Source organism: Cupressus sempervirens, chromosome 1 (assembly GCF_028749045.1).
Source record: "Cupressus sempervirens isolate cs-2001-9-10 chromosome 1, ASM2874904v1, whole genome shotgun sequence".
NCBI lineage: Eukaryota > Viridiplantae > Streptophyta > Pinopsida > Cupressales > Cupressaceae > Cupressus > Cupressus sempervirens.
Genome location: NC_143118.1, coordinates 315010166 through 315030181, shown reverse-complemented (window position 1 = coordinate 315030181; position 20016 = coordinate 315010166). Strand labels below are relative to the sequence as shown.

General features: G+C 32.9%; 1 protein-coding gene and 1 pseudogene across 1 annotated transcript; both read left to right on the top strand.

Moving 5' to 3' along the window:
* Positions 1 to 10570: 10570 nt before the first annotated feature.
* On the top strand, positions 10571 to 12888 carry LOC149577384 (uncharacterized). Its single transcript, XM_089796230.1, is given in 5 exon segments — positions 10571 to 10727; positions 10821 to 10859; positions 10945 to 11393; positions 11500 to 11887; positions 12425 to 12888. Coding segments are annotated over 5 exon segments (1497 nt in total).
* Positions 12889 to 16756: 3868 nt separating this feature from the next.
* On the top strand, positions 16757 to 19101 carry LOC149577383 (uncharacterized; annotated as a pseudogene).
* The last annotated feature ends 915 nt before the right edge of the window (positions 19102 to 20016 follow it).

The following is a 20016-nucleotide window of genomic DNA, read 5'->3' as shown; positions in this document are numbered from 1 at the left end:
TCTTCAATAGTTTTTCGATGATAATTTCTTGAATGGAATTTCTTGATTAGAAAGGCTAGATGTTGGAAGAAGCTCCTTGTTTGTTATGTCAAGGCTTTGGGATAAAATTTTAACATTTCTTTAGCTCTGAGATAGATCTTCAAGGCTCGAATATAAGGGAGTTAAGTTCCTAAATGGCTATCCTTTCTGAAACTTATCTTTGACTACCCATCACTTTTAAGTAGGTTACTCCCCAATTTATGAACTTGATAGTAGTCTATGTAAATAAAGTTGGCACGATGGAAAGTGAAGGTTCTTAGTAGTCTTGACAAGTTAAAATTACTCTCAAACCTCATTACAGGGTATTCTTTTTATTTCTTATCTCTACTCAAAATTTTTTGAAGTACAAAAAAATTTCTTATGGTCAAGAAGATAGGAGATTTCCAGTATGAGCCTTGTTACCTAGGAGATTGTTTGCAAACTAGAGCCTTGAGGAGGGTGAAACTTGAAAAATGTTGTTGATCTTAATCGAGCTCTTAAAGTGAGTTGGGGGTCGATAATGAATGTTTTGGGATGGTGTAGAATTATGAAGGCCAAATATCATAGAGGCTCACCTTTCCAATATCATTTTCCATTGTTGACCTCTCGACTAGATCAACAATATGGACCAACACTGTTAGTAACAGAAAACTTCTAAGGAAGGGTGTGAGATTGATGATTAGGAATGACAACAATATGAGATTCTATGATGACAATTGGATTGGATATACCTTATGTAGAACCTAGTATAATTTAGTAAGGGATTCTTATATAAATTAGTTTGGTATATGGCTAAATAACTATATTAATAACAACAGGAAATGGGAAAAGCTTCACCAAATCATCTAGAAACAAAATTTGATCCTGGAACTTCAAAAAACTAAGCATCCCAAATTTTAACATTCCCTATCGAGGATTCTATAGTTTGGGATTAAAATACCTTTAGGTATTTTAGTTTCAAATATTCCTATGATATTATAATTGACCATGTGGAGGGCATGGACTGGAATTTTTTTTGGAACTCAAGCATCATCCCAAAGATTGACTTCTTGTAATGTCCTCATTTTAGCAGTTGACCAACTGTGTGTGCGTTAGCCTTGTTCTATATGGTCTCAAGGGCTAACGAAGGGTTTAATGGGATCTTGGAGTGTTTTGGCCTATTCATTTCCAGTTTGGGCCAAAACGAAGTTGATTTACTTAGTGTCAGGCATACTGACTATTTTTAGTAAGTTAGCGGGACACAGGATAGGTCAATTTTGGTGATTGGATTTGATACTCCTCGGTGAGAGCTTTCCGATGAGCTATCACTCGCATTATTCGGAGTCCGATTGCTAATACATTTTAATGCCTGATGTTTTATTAAAGTAACGTCTAATTTAATTGTAAAATATTAAAGTGTTACTTTAATATTTATTTTATGGGCATGTGTACCCAAGGGAGACATAAGGGGTATTTTAATATATGTTTTATATACTACACATCTTTTATCCCACATTGCCCATATGAGTTGAGCGGACCCTTGGAAATAGAATAAAAGGAAGCATTTGTGGCTTCACTAGGGAGGTTGAATATGAGAAGAAATTGGTGTGTGTGCACTAGAAGCTGTGAAGGGGAATCTCTCTTGTCTCAATAGAAATATCTAGGGCATTTCTACCTATAGAAATGATATTTTTGAAAAGACCACCCTATGAATTAATTTCTTACACTTGGAGATTGAGAAAAACAAGGAAAAATGTAGAAAGAGAGATAAAATCTTGGAGGTTGATGCCAAAGATGATGTGTCCTCTTTCAAATTTTTTTCATTGTCTAAAAAAGCCTCTGTAGTTTATAATTTGAAGGATCTTAATGAATACTAGGAAAGGATTCCTTATCCCCATATTGGCTTAGTTTTTTTTGTTTTTTTTAGCTAGTTGTTTGAATTGAATTCTTGTGACTTCATTTCGTGTCATTTGTTCTTAATTGAAGTTACATTATTTGTCATGTTTATGTCCTATCCATTTTTGTATTAATTAAATAATCTTTACCTTTTGGGGGGTGAATCCATTATATCCAGTTATCTTATAGGGCTTTAAAAAAATTTAGTAACTATATAGCTTAATGATTAGCATCAAAAGATATCATTCAATGAACTCATAAAAAATTAGTGTTACCTTACAATTATTATGTTATTGTTACCAAGTTTTAGTATAAAATACTTATCATGAAAATGAACTTGCAACACATAAAACATTCTCACATTGTTTATTTTATTATTGTAGCAGTATATATTGCATTAACCAATGTCCAATTAGACAACCATGTGTAACTATTTTTTCATGTAAAAGTGCACAAATGTTGCCAAGCATTTAAATGGTTTCCAAGTGATTTAGAAGGCAATGCATGTCGAGTAATTTAGAAGGTCAATTTAGTCATAGTCAAGTCAAGTTCATGCTGAGGGATGACATGAAAGAAGAAGTAGAGCCTAGCGTCAGGAGATATACATGCCAAGTTAGATAGTTTTTGTAAATATGTTTGAAATGACACAAAAAATATGTAGACCATGTTTCAAAAATAAATTTTCTACAATCAAATATACCAATATCAATAAATTCTTAACAAAGAAGTAACCTATAATATCAAACAAAGTAGGCCCTATTTTTGCAATAACATAAAGCATTTTTTTTTTTATTATAACACTTGTCTTATGTGAATGCAATTATATCAATTTAAAAGTATTATTTAGAAAAAGCTAATATAAACTATCTCGAGGAGTTCACAAATCTCACATTGAAGAATGAGAATGTTAACTACACGAGACAATAGTTCTCCTTATAATATGCAATCTAATATGGTGTTGCATGATTGCACATTACAATGAAGACTAGGAAACAAAAACCTATTTCATTAAACTATATAATCCAACCAAAAATCGTGCTATGGGACCATAATCACTCATGATAATCTTTATTTTGAAATAGAACATTAATGGTGGAACTAAATTTTTTATGAATTTTGAACATCATTATTCTTCACATAGACCCTTGTTATAGCCCCGCCCCCAAGTTAGGTAACAAATATGTGATTGAATTGACCTTCTTGTAGTAGTGAGACACTTTGATATCCCAAAATCTTTGAGTGCCTAACCACAAGTCGAGATCATCTTTTATAACACTAAAAGTTTTATATCTATTTGATCTATGAAAATAATAGAAAATAAATAAATAAAAATTATGGTCACTTAGAAAAAAATTTGTTATAAAACAAGATTTTTTTTTATATCATTTATTTATCTAATCATAAAAATAAAAAAACATATTATTGATTATAAAAATAATAAAAAGTATTTAAAATATAAATATAAAAGTTACATATATAAAATTGGGAGAGAAATTGTATATTTAAAATAAAAATATCAAAGTTTTCAAAAAAGAAGAATACAATTTTTTTAACCATCTTCCTACAACAGTTACATTTCAATTATATTGTGAACATATGTAATAAAAACTACAACAATATAATCTAACCATCCCAATACACCATTGTATACCACATAACGTGTGAGAGGAATATACGAGTACCACATGGCCGTATTGAGCCCTGAAGGCTAAACAGGGTTCAAGAAGCACGAGGACGATGAGCGGGAGTTGCTGGAGATATCATCGCCTTTTAGGGGAGTTTCTCCTTTTCTATTTGCACAATTATACAAACTGCCATTACCAATATTTTCACCAAATCAACGAGATTTTCTCTTACAGCTAAATACAAAGCTGTATCTCCTTTTGCATCCATGTTTTGTATTTGGTTCATTAAACCTGCATGAATCGTCTGGTTAATAAGCAAGACAGTCAGATAAAGCTCGGGCCATTAATTTATCGAAATATGTTACGCAGAGAATAACCTTGGTTGCGTAACTTTGCTTCTAGCTCTCCCTGAAAGTCTGCATTTTTGGAGTTGAGTGGTTAGTGAGAATAAAAATAAATGAAGAACAGCTAAAAGAAGCAAAGAAAGAGTACACTTCCATCTAGTGTCGCCCATAGGAACAAGTGTAATGGGCATCCTGGATGTCCCAAAAAACTAAACCAATTTACTGAAAGGAATTTTGTCAAACAGTTTGCATTCAACCTCTTATTTCTCCGTTTAATGTTTTAAACCCCTTATAACTCCGAAAATAAAACGTTTATTTGTTTGTTGTGTTTTGTGCATGGAATTGGTATCATACAACATAAACAAGAAAGAAACTACAATAATATGAAAAATGGAAATGAACTGCTACTAATAAAATATTATTTTCAGAATTCATAAAACTAAATACATGGCCGATTTATAAACTCACTAATTACTTTAGCAGTATTGACATAATACTCCAGCCCATGCTTTCGAACTTGCCGCTACAGTGCTTTGTCCTTTAATCAATCCACTACCTACGTAATATCATTCCCTCAAAGCGGCATAAGCGTCGAAAAAGTAGTGAAGAAAATATAAGCAAAATACCAAATCTGCCTGTAGCTAGAAAAGCAACTAAATTGTCTGATAATGAAGCCAATAATAAAGAATTCCAAAGGCCAAACCCCAAGGGAATGAGGTCTAGAATTTTACAAGAGAGGATAGACGTCCTGAAATGCCAAGAACGGAGCTGCAACTCACACACCAATTTCTTCTCATATTCAACCTCCCTAGTGAAGCCACAAATGCTTCCTTTTATTCTATTTCCAAGGGTCCACTCAACTCATATGGGCAATGTGGGACAAAAGATGTGTAGTATATAAAACATATATTAAAATACCCCTTATGTCTCCCTTGGGTACACATCCCCATAAAATAAATATTAAAGTAACACTTTAATATTTTACAACTAAATAAGACGTTACTTTAATAAAACTTCAGGCATTAAAATGTATTAGCAATCGGACTCCGAATAATGCGAGTGATAGCTCATCGGAAAGCTCTCCCCGAGGAGTATCAAATCCAATCACCAAAATTGACCTACGCTGTGTCTTGCTAACTTACTAAAAATAGTAAGTATGCCTGAAACTGAGTAAATCAACTTCGTTTAGGCCCAAACTAGAAATGACTAGGCCAAAACACTCCAAGATCCCATTAAACCCTTTGTTAGCCCTCAGGACCATGTAGAACAAGGCTAACACACACACACTTGGTCAACTGCTAAAATGAGGACATTACAAGAAGTCAATCTTTGGGATGATGCTTGAGTTCTAAAAAAAATTCCAGTCCATGCCCTCCACATGGTCAATTATAATATCATAGGAATATTTGAAACTAAAATCCCTAGAGGTATTTTAATCCCAAGCTATAGAATCCTCGATAGGGAATGTTAAAATTTGGGATGCTTAGTTTTTTGAAGCTCCAAGATCAAATTTTATTTCTATATGATTTGGTGAAGCTTCTCCCATTTCCTGTTGTTATCAATATAATTATTTAGCCAAATATCAAACTAATTTATATAAGAATCCCTTACTAAATTAAACTAGGTTCTACATAAGGTATATCAAATCCAATTGTCATCATAGAATCTCATATTGTTGTCATTTCTAATCATCAATCTCACACCCTTCCTTAGAAGTTTTTTGTTACTAACAGTGTTAGTCCATATTGTTGATCTAGTCGAGAGGTCAACAATGGAAAATGATATGTGAAGAATAATGATGTTCAAAATTCATAAAAAATTCAGTTCCACCATTAATGTTCTATTTCAAAATAAAGATTATCATGAGTGATTATGGTCCCATAGCACGATTTTTGGTTGGATATCTCCAGCAACTCCCGCTCATCGTCCTCGTGCTGCTTGAACCTTATTTAGCCTTTAGGGCTCAATACGGCCATGTGGTGCTCCTATATTCCTCTCACACGTTATGTGCTATACAATGGTGTATTGGGATGGTTAGATTATATTGTTGTAGTTTTTATTACATATGTTCACAATATAATTGAAATGTAACTGTTGTAGGAAGATGGTTAAAAAAATTGTATTCTTCTTTTTTGAAAACTTTGATATTTTTATTTTAAATATACAATTTCTCTCCCAATTTTATATATGTAACTTTTATATTTATATTTCAAATACTTTTTATTATTTTTATAATCAATAATATGTTTTTTTTATTTTTATGATTAGATAAATAAATGATATAAAAAAAAATCTTGTTTTATAACAAATTTTTTTCTAAGTGACCATAATTTTTATTTATTTATTTTCTATTAGTTTCATAGATCAAATAGATATAAAACTTTTAGTGTTATAAAAGATGATCTAGACTTGTGGTTAGGTACTCAAAGATTTTGGGATATCAAAGTGTCTCACTACTACAAGGAGGTCAATTCAACCACCTATTTGTTACCTAACTTGGGGGCGGAGCTATAACAAGGGTCTATGTGAAGAATAATGGTGTTCAAAATTCATAAAAAATTCAGTTCCATCATTAATGTTCTAGTTCAAAATAAAGACTATCATGAGTGATTATGGTCCCATAGCACGATTTTTGGTTGGATTATATAGTTTAATGAAATAGGTTTCTGTATCCTAGTCTTCATTGTAATGTGAAATCATGCAACACCATATTAGATTGCATATTATAAGGAGAACTATTGTCTCATGTAGTTAACATTCTCATTTTTCAATGTGAGATTTGTGAACTCCTCGAGATAGTTTATATTAGCTTTTTCTAAATAATACTTTTAAATTGATATAATTGCATTCACATAAGGCAAGCATTATAATAATAAAAAAATGCTTTATGTTATTGCAAAAATAGGGCCTACTTTGTTTGATATTATAGGTTACTTCTTTGTTAAGAATTTATTGATATTGGTATATTTGATTGTAGAAAATTTATTTTTGAAACATGTTCTACATATTTTTTGTGTCATTTGAAACATATTTACAAAAACTATCTAACTTGGCATGTAAAGCTCCTAACGCCAGGCTCTACTTCTTCTTTCATGTCATCCCTCAGCATGAACTTGACTTGACTATAACTAAATTGACCTTCTAAATTACTCGACATGCATTGCCTTCTAAATCACTTGGAAACCATTTAAATGCTTGGCAACATTTGTGCATGAAAAAATAGTTACACATTGTTGACTAATTGGACATTGGTTAATGCAATATATACTGCTACAATAATAAAATAAACAATGTGAGAATGTTTTGTGTTGCAAGTTCATTTTCATGATAAGTATTTTATACTACAACTCGGTAACAATAACATAATAATTGTAAGGTAACACTAATTTTTTATGAGTTCATTGAATGATATCTTTTGATGTTAATCATTAAGCTATATAGTTACTAAAATGTTTTAAAGCCCTATAAGATAACTGGATCTAATGGATTCACCCCCCCAAAGGTAAAGATTATTTAATTAATACAAAAATGGATACGGCATAAACATGACCAATAATGTAACTTCAATTCAGAACAAATGACACGAAATGAAGTCACAAGAATTCAATTCAAACAACTAGCTAAATGAAAAAAATATGTTGGAATTATTAACAACAAAAAACTAGTTAACCTACATAACAAACAAAAAAAACAAAAAAAACTAAGCCAATATGGGGATAAGGAAACCTTTCCTAGTATTCATTAAGATCCTTCAAATTACAAACTGCAGAGGCTTTTTTAGACAATGAAAAAAATTTTAAAGAGGACACATTATCTTTGGCATCAACCTCCAAGATTTTATCTCTCTTTCTACATTTTTCCTTGTTTTTCTCAATCTCCAAGTGTAAGAAATTAATTCATAGGGTGGTCTTTTCAAAAATATCATTTCTATAGGTAGAAATGCCCTAGATATTTCTATTGAGACAAGAGAGATTCCCCTTCATAGCTTCTAGTGCACACACACTTTTATTTTTCTCGTCCACTATGGTAATCTGGTTCTTGACATGTTTTCTTGACTCTTTCATTTCTACCTAGTTGTTGAAATTTTTAGTGGAATCATTAGCAATTTCCCTATCCTCTTATCATACTTTCCTAGAATCTAATTCTTCACTTTTTTCTTTGATTCAACTAAAACCTCCAACCTATTAATTTGATTCCTTATAATTTTGAGTTACAAATAAGTCATTTACAAATGAGATTATAGCAATTATAAATAACAAAAATATCTTCCAAAATTCTCCTAAGTGCGTCCAAATCATAGAGAACCTAAATGTTTACATTAGTATCCTCTCTAGTTGGGAATTTGTTTTTACCCACAACAAGGTCTTCAAGGTAATCTAAGTAGACTACATCAAGGGAGGGGAAATTTTTGGACCAATAATGAGAATTAGAAACAATGTTATCAAGAACACAAAATGACTTTGTGAACTAGGGTGAAATACTATTTTAGAAACCTCAATTTGGTCATCGTTAGATTTTTCTAAGCCTAGATCTTTGTATTTGGCCTTTATGAGGGTATTACCTATTGTTGACCATAGGTAGTAGCAGTACATAATAATTGGCCGGTAGATGGATTGTGGAGAAAATAGGGTTGAAACAATATATAATGAAGGATGGAGAAGTGATCACTTGCAGAGTAAGATCTAGGTATAAGTCATATTGACATAGAATGAGACAAAAGTGAAAGGGGGGATCATCCTTACTCTTTCATTTAGAAATAGATTGAGATTCAAATAGAAGTGATAGTTAAATTTGACAAACTAGAAAAAATGATTAAGATTAGGAATTATATGAGAGTAGAGTATTTTGAGTCTACCTTCCAATGTGATGAACTTGAATAGAATAATTTTCACATCCTTCCATTACCTGCATAGCTCAAGCTAGTTCAAATCATTTTGTAACTAGACGCAACTCTCTCTCTTTATGGTTTAGAAAACTTTCGATGAATGGTTTGCAATGCCCCTTAAAATGAAAAGGCATCCCTTTACCCTCTATAATAAGTGTCATCAATGGAACAATAGTTTCTGTCAAGACAACAAATAACACTTCTCCATCACAAAGTTTTTCACAATCCCCAGATATTGCATTCTTCTAAAAAATATTTTAGGGTTCGATGCCTTCATATCATTCATGTACTTGTCAACATGGCCCTTATCAATGACTTTATACACCTTCCAATTACTCTTAAAATCTTTTTAGGATAAAATTTGATTTGATCTAGCTCTCCACAAATGTTGTTAATAAAGAAAGGGTAAATCGAGGAAATAATAGGTGAAATGAGAATCGGGAGCTAAGATAAAATTAAAATATTAAATCTCAATCTCAAAGTAAAGTATTGTAGTTTTTGCATCGTCATTAACTTGACCATGAGTATCATTATTGCCAAGCTTGGTAGTATCTTTGGAAATTTCCACATGAACCACATTGGGAATATCTTTGAACCTATTTAAACATATGAATACTTTTATGAAATGACCCATAGCTACAAGCCTATTAACGATGTCACTTGCCTCCCTAAAGATGTGTCGACATTTGTAACCATCTAATATAGAAAGGAGATATTTAATTTTGTCAATGATTCAAACTATTTCCCATCTTATTGTATTTTCCTCTACTAGTAACACAATGGCATTTATTTCATCACTCGACTATTAATTTTGTATAATGCCATTTGATTGCCAACTCCATTTAATGATAAGTTACGTACACTTTAGCCAAGTAGGAATCCTATGAGGCAAGGTTAACAAAATAGCCACCATCATGTCACCCAACATGTCTGAGATAAGATCACCAGCTCTTTCTTGACCCTAATTATCAAGTGATGAGTTGTCAAAGTTTAGTTTGACCCAACTAGGGATCTGGGGGGACCACTTAACTAGGTTTCTTACTCTTATAATGTGTCCAATCCTTAGAAAGAGGGCTCTTATGAGTAATATGGTAAATATTGTTTATAATTTCCTTTATGTTATTTATTTTCAAATGAATAAAAGTTTTCTCTTAAAGCCAACATTATTCCTAAAAACTTGACTCTTAATAGATTTGCAAATTATAAGAAATTTATACATCTCCTTTAGTCATAAATGTTTATAGCTACCTTATTATTTGTATGTATTTCTTCACCAAAGAAAAATTCTATTATTATTATTATTATAATATATAATGTGTAGATCTAAAAGCATTTAAGTTGAATTGTTTAGTGTTAAGAAATGATTTATTGGATTGGTAATAACTTGTGATGAAGACATTCCACATTCTCTCAAACATGAGTATGTTGATTATTACACCTGATTATCCTCCTTTATATTAAAGGGCTTATTTTTGTAATGATGTATGCGACCAATAGACCAAAAGTTTTCCAATTTATATTCCAGATGTCTCACAGACAAAATGCGCACCCGAACGCAATTGCTAGTTTCATACACGGTGGCAATATTGAACGACAATGGGTGTTAATGGAAGAATCTACTCTAATGGAGGAGAATGATGTCATAGGGTAGCATAATATATCCTGTCAAATTGAGCTTATTGGCAAGCACGGGGATATAAATTGGCAACATAGATCCAGTAATGTGAATTCACTGTACCCAGCTACGAGCTAAGGAAGCTGTATTATCTATAAAGAAAAGATTAAGCAGTCCTCAGGGTTAACGTCACTAAATTCTTCGAAAAATGGATACCATATCGACCTTCTTCGATGCTTATGAAAGGGGTAATGCAGTCGCTGCAAGAAAGCTGCTCGGACAGCTTGAGCTGTCAAGCTTAATTCAAAAGAAAACCTTGGAAGGAAGAACATGTTTCCATATGGCGGTAGCTGCAGGGGATCAAGGTTTTCATGTCTTAAAATCCACTCTTCTTTTAGTTAGAAGCCTATTCTTCTCTTATTTCTCTTGTTTAACTACTCTTATCTTATAAAACGCAGATTTGTTGCGGGATTTGGCAAAAAGGCTACGAGATTCGGGTCATTCTCTTCCTAAACTCATTTTCTATAATTCGCAAAGCTATGCCTTATTTGTTTGTCCTTCTTAATTGCGTGATTCATGCAGGTTTGATCAACATAATAGAAAAGGCCGATGAAAAAGGAGACACGGCTTTACATTTAGCTGTGAGAAAAAATTGCGTGGAGCTAATTAAACAATTGGTAGATTTGAATGCCAATTTGTGTGAGTATACAAATAATGAAGGAGAAACTCCACTAAAATTGGCAGTAAGCCTGGTATCCAGAGAACCTGTAGAGTTTTTAATAACTCGCACATCATATGCCCTTCACTACATTGTGGAGCTTAACCAAGTCAAGCTTGTGGAACATTTAATTAAGAAAACGGTAAAGTTGTCAGTGCTTATCAATCAGCATTACTGCCCTTTAACAAATCCACGTCCAGAAAATGAAGGTAGTGGTCCTACAATTCCCCGCCATCTCATGGAAAGTGACCAGCTAGTTGTTCAGCGAGGGGACACTCCTTTGTACATTGCTGCAAGGAACAAATATGAGAGCGTAAGAAAATTTTGGGGTCTTAATGCCCACCAATCTTCACTTTTTAAGGATACTTTTGATTTGAATGGATCTAATTGACATTCTGTTGTTTTCCTTTGTGGATTAGATGGTGAATTTACTGGTAAAAGTGCCCAGGGTGAACAAGCTTGCGCGGAACAGTGAGGAGAAGACACCATTTGAGATTGCAAGAGAAGTCACCGAGTACCATGAATCATTCAGGATTATTAAAAAGGTGGGAGATTTTAGAGGGAAGCAGAAGCATTTCATGTACTGTGTACCACAGGTGAACCTTAAAAAGTACAACAATGCGAGGTCAATGGTAAACAAAGCCTACGAAGAGAGACACAATGCAGAGCTCGTTGTGGCAGCACTTTTGGCCACCATGACATATGCCGCTGCTTTCACAGTCCCTGGTGGTTTTCAGTCCGGTGATCAGGCTGGTGTTAAAGAGGATCTTGGGAGCCCTCTTCTTATATCCTTCACTTCGTTTAAGCTCTTCATTATTTTCGACTGCATAACCTTCTTTCTCTCCCTCTTTGTTTGTATCATGTGGGAGATGAGCCGTCAGCTTACAATAGAGAACGAGATGAACAAGATGTTGTTCATGACCATCAACAGTTTAGTGGTTTGCTAAGGTTTGCATTCACCCCATACGGTTTTATGTCTACGGTCCGTTTGGTTCATGGATTTTAGAAAACCTGGATTTCTACAAATCTTGGTTTAGCCAAATCAAGGTTTTGTATATCTTCATTCTGATTTTTGAGATTTTACTGAAACCATTTGTTTCACTCGAAAGATGCGTGTGAAGACATATAAAGGCAAATTTCAGAAAATAGTCCAATCTATTGTTTTTACACTCCTTAAAAAACAAAACCAGGTTTTGATTTTCAATTCCTATCTCTTTTTAGGAAGTTGGAAAACCTGATTTTGAGGCAAAATTGGAAGTCCTGTATACTAATTCCATTTTGCAAATTTTGAAACAAACGCACAAATTTTAAAAATCCAGGTTTTGAAAAAGACAATTCCTGTCATCTTCATTATTTTCGACTGCATAGCCTTCTTTCTCTCCCTCTTTGTTTGTATCATGTGGGAGATGAGCTCTCAGCTTATGACAGAGAACAAGATGTTGTTCATGACCATCAACAGTTTAGTTGTTTGCTTCAGCTTTGCATTCACCGCATACGGGTTTATGTCCGCGGTCTATACGATGATGGCTCATAAGGTAAAGACCTTCTCTTGGGTTATTTTTGGAAGTCTCATTGGCATTACTTTGTCTGGGTTTCTCGCATTTGTGCATCAATCGATACACTTTGTAGTGAAGCGGGCAAGATTTCATCGGCTCCTCAGTGTATCTCTTATACTGGATGAAATTGCTCAAAACGTATGGTAGCTAGTAGAATAGTGTGGGCTTCTCAACGGTCTCCATTCTGCTGATGAAGTTATTCATGATTTTATCTCTGGGCATTGCAAGTTTAGTGGATTGCAATTCATATAATTGCATTCACATAAGACAAGTGTTATAATTAAAAAAAAATGCTTTATGTTATTGCAAAAATAGGGCCTACTTTGTTTGATATTATAGGTTACTTCTTTGTTAAGAATTTATTGATATTGGTATATTTGATTGTAGAAAATTTATTTTTGAAACATGTTCTACATATTTTTTGTGTCATTTCAAACATATTTACAAAAACTATCTAACTTGGCATGTATAGCTCCTGATGCTAGGCTCTACTTCTTCTTTCATGTCATCCCTCAGCATGAACTTGACTTGACTATAACTAAATTGAGCTTCTAAATTAATCGACATGCATTGCCTTCTAAATCACTTGAAAACCATTTAAATGCTTGGCAACATTTGTGCACTTGTGCATGAAAAAATAGTTACACATGGTTTTCTAATTGGACATTGGTTAATGCAATATATACTGCTACAATAATAAAATAAACAATGTGAGAATGTTTTATGTGTTGCAAGTTCATCTTCATGATAAGTATTTTATACTACAACTCGCTAACAATAACATAATAACTGTAAGGTAAGACTAATTTTTTATGAGTTCATTGCATGATATCTTTTGATGTTAATCATTAAGCTATATAGTTACTAAAATGTTTTAAAGCCCTATAAGATAACTGGGTATAATGGATTCACCCCCCCAAAGGTAAAGATTATTTAATTAATACAAAAATGGATAGGGCATAAACATGACAAATAATGTAACTTCAATTCAGAACAAATGACACGAAATGAAGTCACAAGAATTCAATTCAAACAACTAGCTAAATGAAAAAAATATGTTGGAATTATTAACAACAAAAAACTAGTTAACCTACATAACAAACAAAAAAAAAAAAAAAAAACTAAGCCAATATGGGGATAAGGAAACCTTTCCTAGTATTCATTAAGATCCTTCAAATTATAAACTATAGAGGCTTTTTTAGACAATGAAAAAACTTTAAAAGAGGACACATCATCTTTGGCATCAACCTCCAAGATTTTATCTCTCTTTCTACATTTTACCTTGTATTTCTCAATCTCCAAGTGTAAGAAATTAATTCATAGGGTGGTCTTTTCAAAAATATCATTTCTTTAGGTAGAAATTCCCTAGATATTTCTATTGAGACAAGAGAGATTCCCCTTCATAGCTTCTAGTGCACACACACTTTTATTTTTCTCGTCCACTATGGTAATCTGGTTCTTGACATGTTTTCTTGACTCTTTCATTTCTACCTAGTTGTTGAAATTTTTAGTGGAATCATTAGCAATTTCCCTATCCTCTTATCAACCTTGCCTAGAATCTAATTCTTCACTTTTTTCTTTGCTTCAACTAAAACCTCCAACCTATTAATTTGATTCCTTATAATTTTGAGTTACAAATAAGCCATTTACAAATGAGATTATAACAATTATAAAACACAAAAATATCTTCCAAAATTCTCCTAAGTGTGTCCAAATCATAGAGAACCTAAATGTTTACATTAGTATCCTCTCTAGTTGGGAATTTGTTTTTACAGACAACAAGGTCTTCAAGGTAATCTAAGTAGACTACATCAAGGGAGGGGAAATTTCTGGACCAATAATGAGAATTAGAAAAAATGTTATCAAGAACACAAAATGACTTTGTGAACTAGGGTGAAATACTATATTTAGAAACCTCAATTTGGTCATCATTAGATTTTTCTAAGCCTAGATCTTTGTATTTGGCCTTTATGAGGGTATTTCCTATTGTTGACCATAGGTAGTAGCAGTACATAATAATTGGCCGGTAGATGGATTGTGGATAAAATAGGGTTGAAACAATATATAATGTAGGATGGAGAAGTGATCACTTGCAGAGTAAGATCTAGGTATAAGTCATATTGACATAGAATGAGACAATAGTAAATGGGGGATCATCCTTACTCTTACATTTAGAAATAGATTGAGATTCAAATAGAAGTGAAAGTTAAATTTTTCAAACTAGAAAAAATGATTAAGATTAGGAATTATATGAGAGTAGAGTATTTTGAGTCTACCTTCCAATGTGATGAACTTGAATAGAATAATTTTCACATCCTTCCATTACCTGCATAGCTCAAGCTAGTTCAAATCATTTTGTAACTAGACGCAACTCTCTCTCTTTATGGTTTAGAAAACTTTTGATGAATGGTTTGAAATGCCCCTTAAAATGAAAAGGCATCCCTTTACCCTCAATAATAACTGTCATCAATGGAACAATAGTTTCTGTCAAGACAACAAATAACACTTCTCCATCACAAAGTTTTTCACAATCCCCAGATATTGCATTCTTTTAAAAAATATTTTAGGGTTCGATGCCTTCATATCATTCATGTACTTGTCAACATGGCCCTTATCAATGACTTTATACACCTTCCAGTTACTCTTAAAATCTTTTTAGGATAAAATTTGATTTGATCTAGCTCTCCACCCATGTTGTTAATAAAGAAAGGGTAAATCGAGGAAATAATAGGTGAAATGAGAATCGGGAGCTAAGATAAAATTAAAATATTAAATCTCAATCTCAAAGTAAAGTATTGAAGTTTTTGCATCGTCATTAACTTGTTCATGAGTATCATTATTGCCAAGCTTGGTAGTATCTTTGGAAATTTCCATATGAACCACATTGGGAAGATCTTTGAACCTATTTAAACATATGAATACTTTTATGAAATGACCCATAGCTACAAGCCTATTAACGATGTCACTTGCCTCCCTAAAGATGTGTCGACATTTGTAACCATCTAATATAGAAAGGAGATATTTAATTTTGTCAATGATTCAAACTATTTCCCATCTTATTGTATTTTTCTCTACTAGTAACAAAATGGCATTTATTTCATCGCTCGACTATTAATTTTGTATAATGTCATTTGATTGCCAACTACATTTAATGATAAGTTAGGTACACTTTAGCCAAGTAGGAATCCTATGAGGCAAGGTTAACAAAATAGCCACCATCATGTCACCCAACATGTTTGAGATAAGATCACCAGCTCTTTCTTGACCCTAATTATCAAGTGATGAGCTGTCAAAGTGTAGTTTGACCCAACTAGGGATCTGGGGGGACCACTTAACTGGGTTTCTTACTCTTATAATGTGTCCAATCGTTAGAAAGAGGGCTCTTATGAGTAATATGGTAAATATTGTTTATAATTTCATTTATGTTATTTATTTTTAAATGAATCAAAGTTTTCTCTTAAAGCCAACATTATTCCTAAAAACTTGACTCTTAATAGATTTGCAAATTATAAGGAATTTATACATCTCCTTTAGTCATAAATGTTTAGTGTTAAGAAATGATTTATTTCTTCACCAAAGAAAACTTCTATTATTATTATTATAATATATACTGTGTAGATCTAAAAGCATTTAAGTTGAATTGTTTAGTGTTAAGAAATGATTTATTGGATTTGTAATAACTTCTGATGAAGACATTCCATATTCTCTCAAACATGAGTGTGTTGATTATTACACCTGATTATCCTACTTTATATTAAAGGGCTTATTTTTGTAATGATGTATGCGACCAATAGACCAAAAGTTTTCCAATTTATATTCCAGATGTCTCACGGACCAAATGCGCACCCGAACGCAATTGCTAGTTTCATACACGGTGGCGATATTGAACGACAATGGGTGTTAATGGAAGAATCTACTCTAATGAAGTAGAATGACGTCATAGGGTAGCATAATATATCCTGTCAAATTGAGCTTATTGGCAAGCACGGGGAAATAAATTGGCAAAATAGATCCATTAAGGTGAATTTACTGTACCCAGCTACGAGCTAAGGAAGCTGTATTCTCTATAAAGAAAAGATTAAGCAGTCTTCAGGGTTAACATCACTAAATTCTTCGAAAAATGGATACCATATCGACCTTCTTCGATGCTTATGAAAGGGGTAACGCAGTCGCTACAAGAAAGCTGCTCGGACAGCTTGAGCTGTCAAGCTTAATTCAAAAGAAAACCTTGGAAGGAAGAACATGTTTCCATTTGGTGGTAGTTGCAGGGGATCAAGGCTTTCATGTTGTAATATCCACTCTTCTTTTAGTTAGAAGCCTATTCTTCTTCGCTTATTTCTCTTGTTTAACTACTCTTATCTCATAAAACGCAGATTTGTTGCGGGATTTGGCAAAAAGGCTAAGAGATTCGGGTCATTCTCTTCCTAAACTCATTTTCTATAATTCGCAAAGCTATGCCTTATTTGTTTGTCCTTCTTAATTGCGTGATTCATGCAGGTTTGATCAACATAATAGAAAAGGCCGATGAAAAAGGAGACACGGCTTTACATTTAGCTGTGAGAAAAAATCGCGTGGAGCTAATTAAACAATTGGTAGATTTGAATGCCAATTTGTGTGAGTATACAAATAATGAAGGAGAAACTCCACTAAAATTGGCAATAAGCCTGGTATCCAGAGAACCTGTAGAGTTTTTAATAACTCACACATCAAATGCCCTGCACTACATTGTGGAGCTTAACCAAGTCAAGCTTGTGGAACATTTAATTAAGAAAACGGTAAAGTTGTCAGTGCTTATCAATCAGCATTACTGCCCTCCAATAAATCTACGTCCAGAAAATGAAGGTAATGGTGCTACAATTCCCCACCATCTCACGAAAAGTGACCAGCCAGTTGTTCAGGGAGGGGACACTCCTTTGTACATTGCTGCAAAGAACAAATATGAGAGCATAAGAAACTTTTGGGGTCTTAATGCCCACCAATCTTCACTTTTTAAGGTTACTTTTTTTTTTGAATGGATCTAATTGACATTTTGTTGTTTTCCTATGTGGATTAGATGGTGAATTTACTGGTAAAAGTGCCCGGGGTGAACAAGCTTGCGCAGAACAGTGAGGAGAAGACACCATTTGAGATTGCAAGAGAAGTCACTGAGTACCATGAATCATTTAGGATTATTAAAAAGGTGGGAGATTTTAGAGGGAAGCAGAAGCATTTCATGTACTGTGTACCACAGATGAACCTTAAAAAGTACAACAATGCGAGGTCAATGGTAAACAAAGCCTACGAAGAGAGACACAATGCAGAGCTCGTTGTGGCGGCACTTTTGGCCACCATGACATATGCCACTGCTTTCACAGTCTCGTGTGGTTTTCAGTCCGGTGATCAGGCTGGTGTTAAAGAGGATCTTTGGGGTCCTCTTCTTATATCCTTCACTTCATTTAAATTCTTCATTATTTTCGACTGCACAGCCTTCTTTCTCTCCCTCTTTGTTTGTATCATGTGGGAGATGAGCCCTCAACTTACAATAGAGAACAAGAGGAACAAGATGCTGTTCATGACCATCAACAGTTTAGTGGTTTGCTACAGCTTTGCATTCATCGCATACGGTTTTATGTCTACGGTCCATTCGGTTCATGGAATTTAGAAAACCCGGATTTCTACAAATCTTGGTTTAGCCAAATCAAGGTTTTGTATATCTTCATTTTGATTTTTGGGATTTTACTGGAACCGTTTGTTTCACTCAGAAGATGCGTGTGGAGACATATAAAGGCAAATTTCAAAAACTAGTCCAATCTATTGTTTTTACACTCCTTAAAAAACAAAACCAGGTTTTGATTTCCAATTCCTACTTTTTTTAGGAAGTTGGAAAACCTAATTTTGAGGCAAAATTGGAAGTCCTGTATACTAATTCCATGTTGCAAATTTTGAAACAAACGCACAAATTTTCAAATCCAAGTTTTGAAAAAGCCAATTCCTGTCATCTTCATTATTTTTGACTGCATAGCTTTCTTTCTCTCCCTCTTTGTTTGTATCATGTGGGAGATGAGCTCTCAACTTACGACAGAGAACAAGATGTTGTTCATGACCATCAACAGTTTAGTTGTTTGCTACAGCTTTGCATTCACCGCATACGAGTTTATGTCCGTGGTCTATGCGATGATGGCTCGTAAGGTAAAGACCTTCTCTTGGGTTATTTTGGGAAGTCTCATTGCCTTTACTTTGTGAGGGGTTCTCGCATTTGTGCATCAATCGATACACTTTGTAGTGAAGCGGACAAGATTTCATCGGCTCCTCAGTGTATCTCTTATACTGGATGAAATTGCTCAAAATGTATGGTTGCTGGTAGAATAGTGTGGGCTTCTCAACGGTCTCCATTCCGCTAATGAAGTTATTCATGATTTTATCTATGGGCATTGCAAGTTCAGTGGACTGCGTCAGGAAGATGAAGGTAGCTTCAACCAGGCTTAGCTTGCTATTGGAAATTACATTTGATGTTTGATTATTGAGATGAGAAACAATATGAAATTAATGTTAAAATATGAAAAGTTATTAAAACAAGAGCTCTTTGAGAGCTGGAGTCCCTACCTCTAGGGAAACAAATTGGATGTAATATTTGTTAAAATTATGGTTTTGAAAAGAGAAGTTATAAATTTTAGCAAATTTACTTTAGATTTTTAGTTAATATTTTAAATTTTAATTTTATAGAATAATGTGGCGACTAGCCATCGTCTAAAAATATACAGCATAATGTAATGCATTGTAAAATTGCAAGATTTGAGTAAATAAAATTTTAACTAAGAAATTTAAGATTTTTAGAATTTTATTACATAAGTTTAATTTGGAGATTAATTGTTTTTAATTTTTTTAATTGATATATAGTAAATTTTATATATATAAAGCAATACAATTCTTAATAGCAATAATATATTTTAATAAAAAATCAAATTTAGTAATTATTGATTTATATAAAACCAATTTTTAAAATAATATAAAATATATTAACATTTTTAAATACTATATTCAAAACTAAAAATTGTGATATTAATATTGATAAGACATTATTTTTGTTGTGAAAGATAAAAAACATGACTTTTTAATAAATCTAATCAACTTGTGACAAATATCTAAAAGATAAAGTTGTAATTATTTTATAACTGTAATGAACTTGTAACAAATATACAAAAGATAAAGTTGTAATTAATAATGAACTTGTCACAAATGTGTAAAAGATAGAGTGCAATTAATGAATTCATTAATGCATGTTAGAAAATATTGTATTTTTTCAAATGGAAAAATAAAATAAACCCCACCAAAAATGTAATGGACCAATTAGAAAAAGGTAATAAATCAATATAAATTAATTTTAAAATAGAAAGTTTGTTG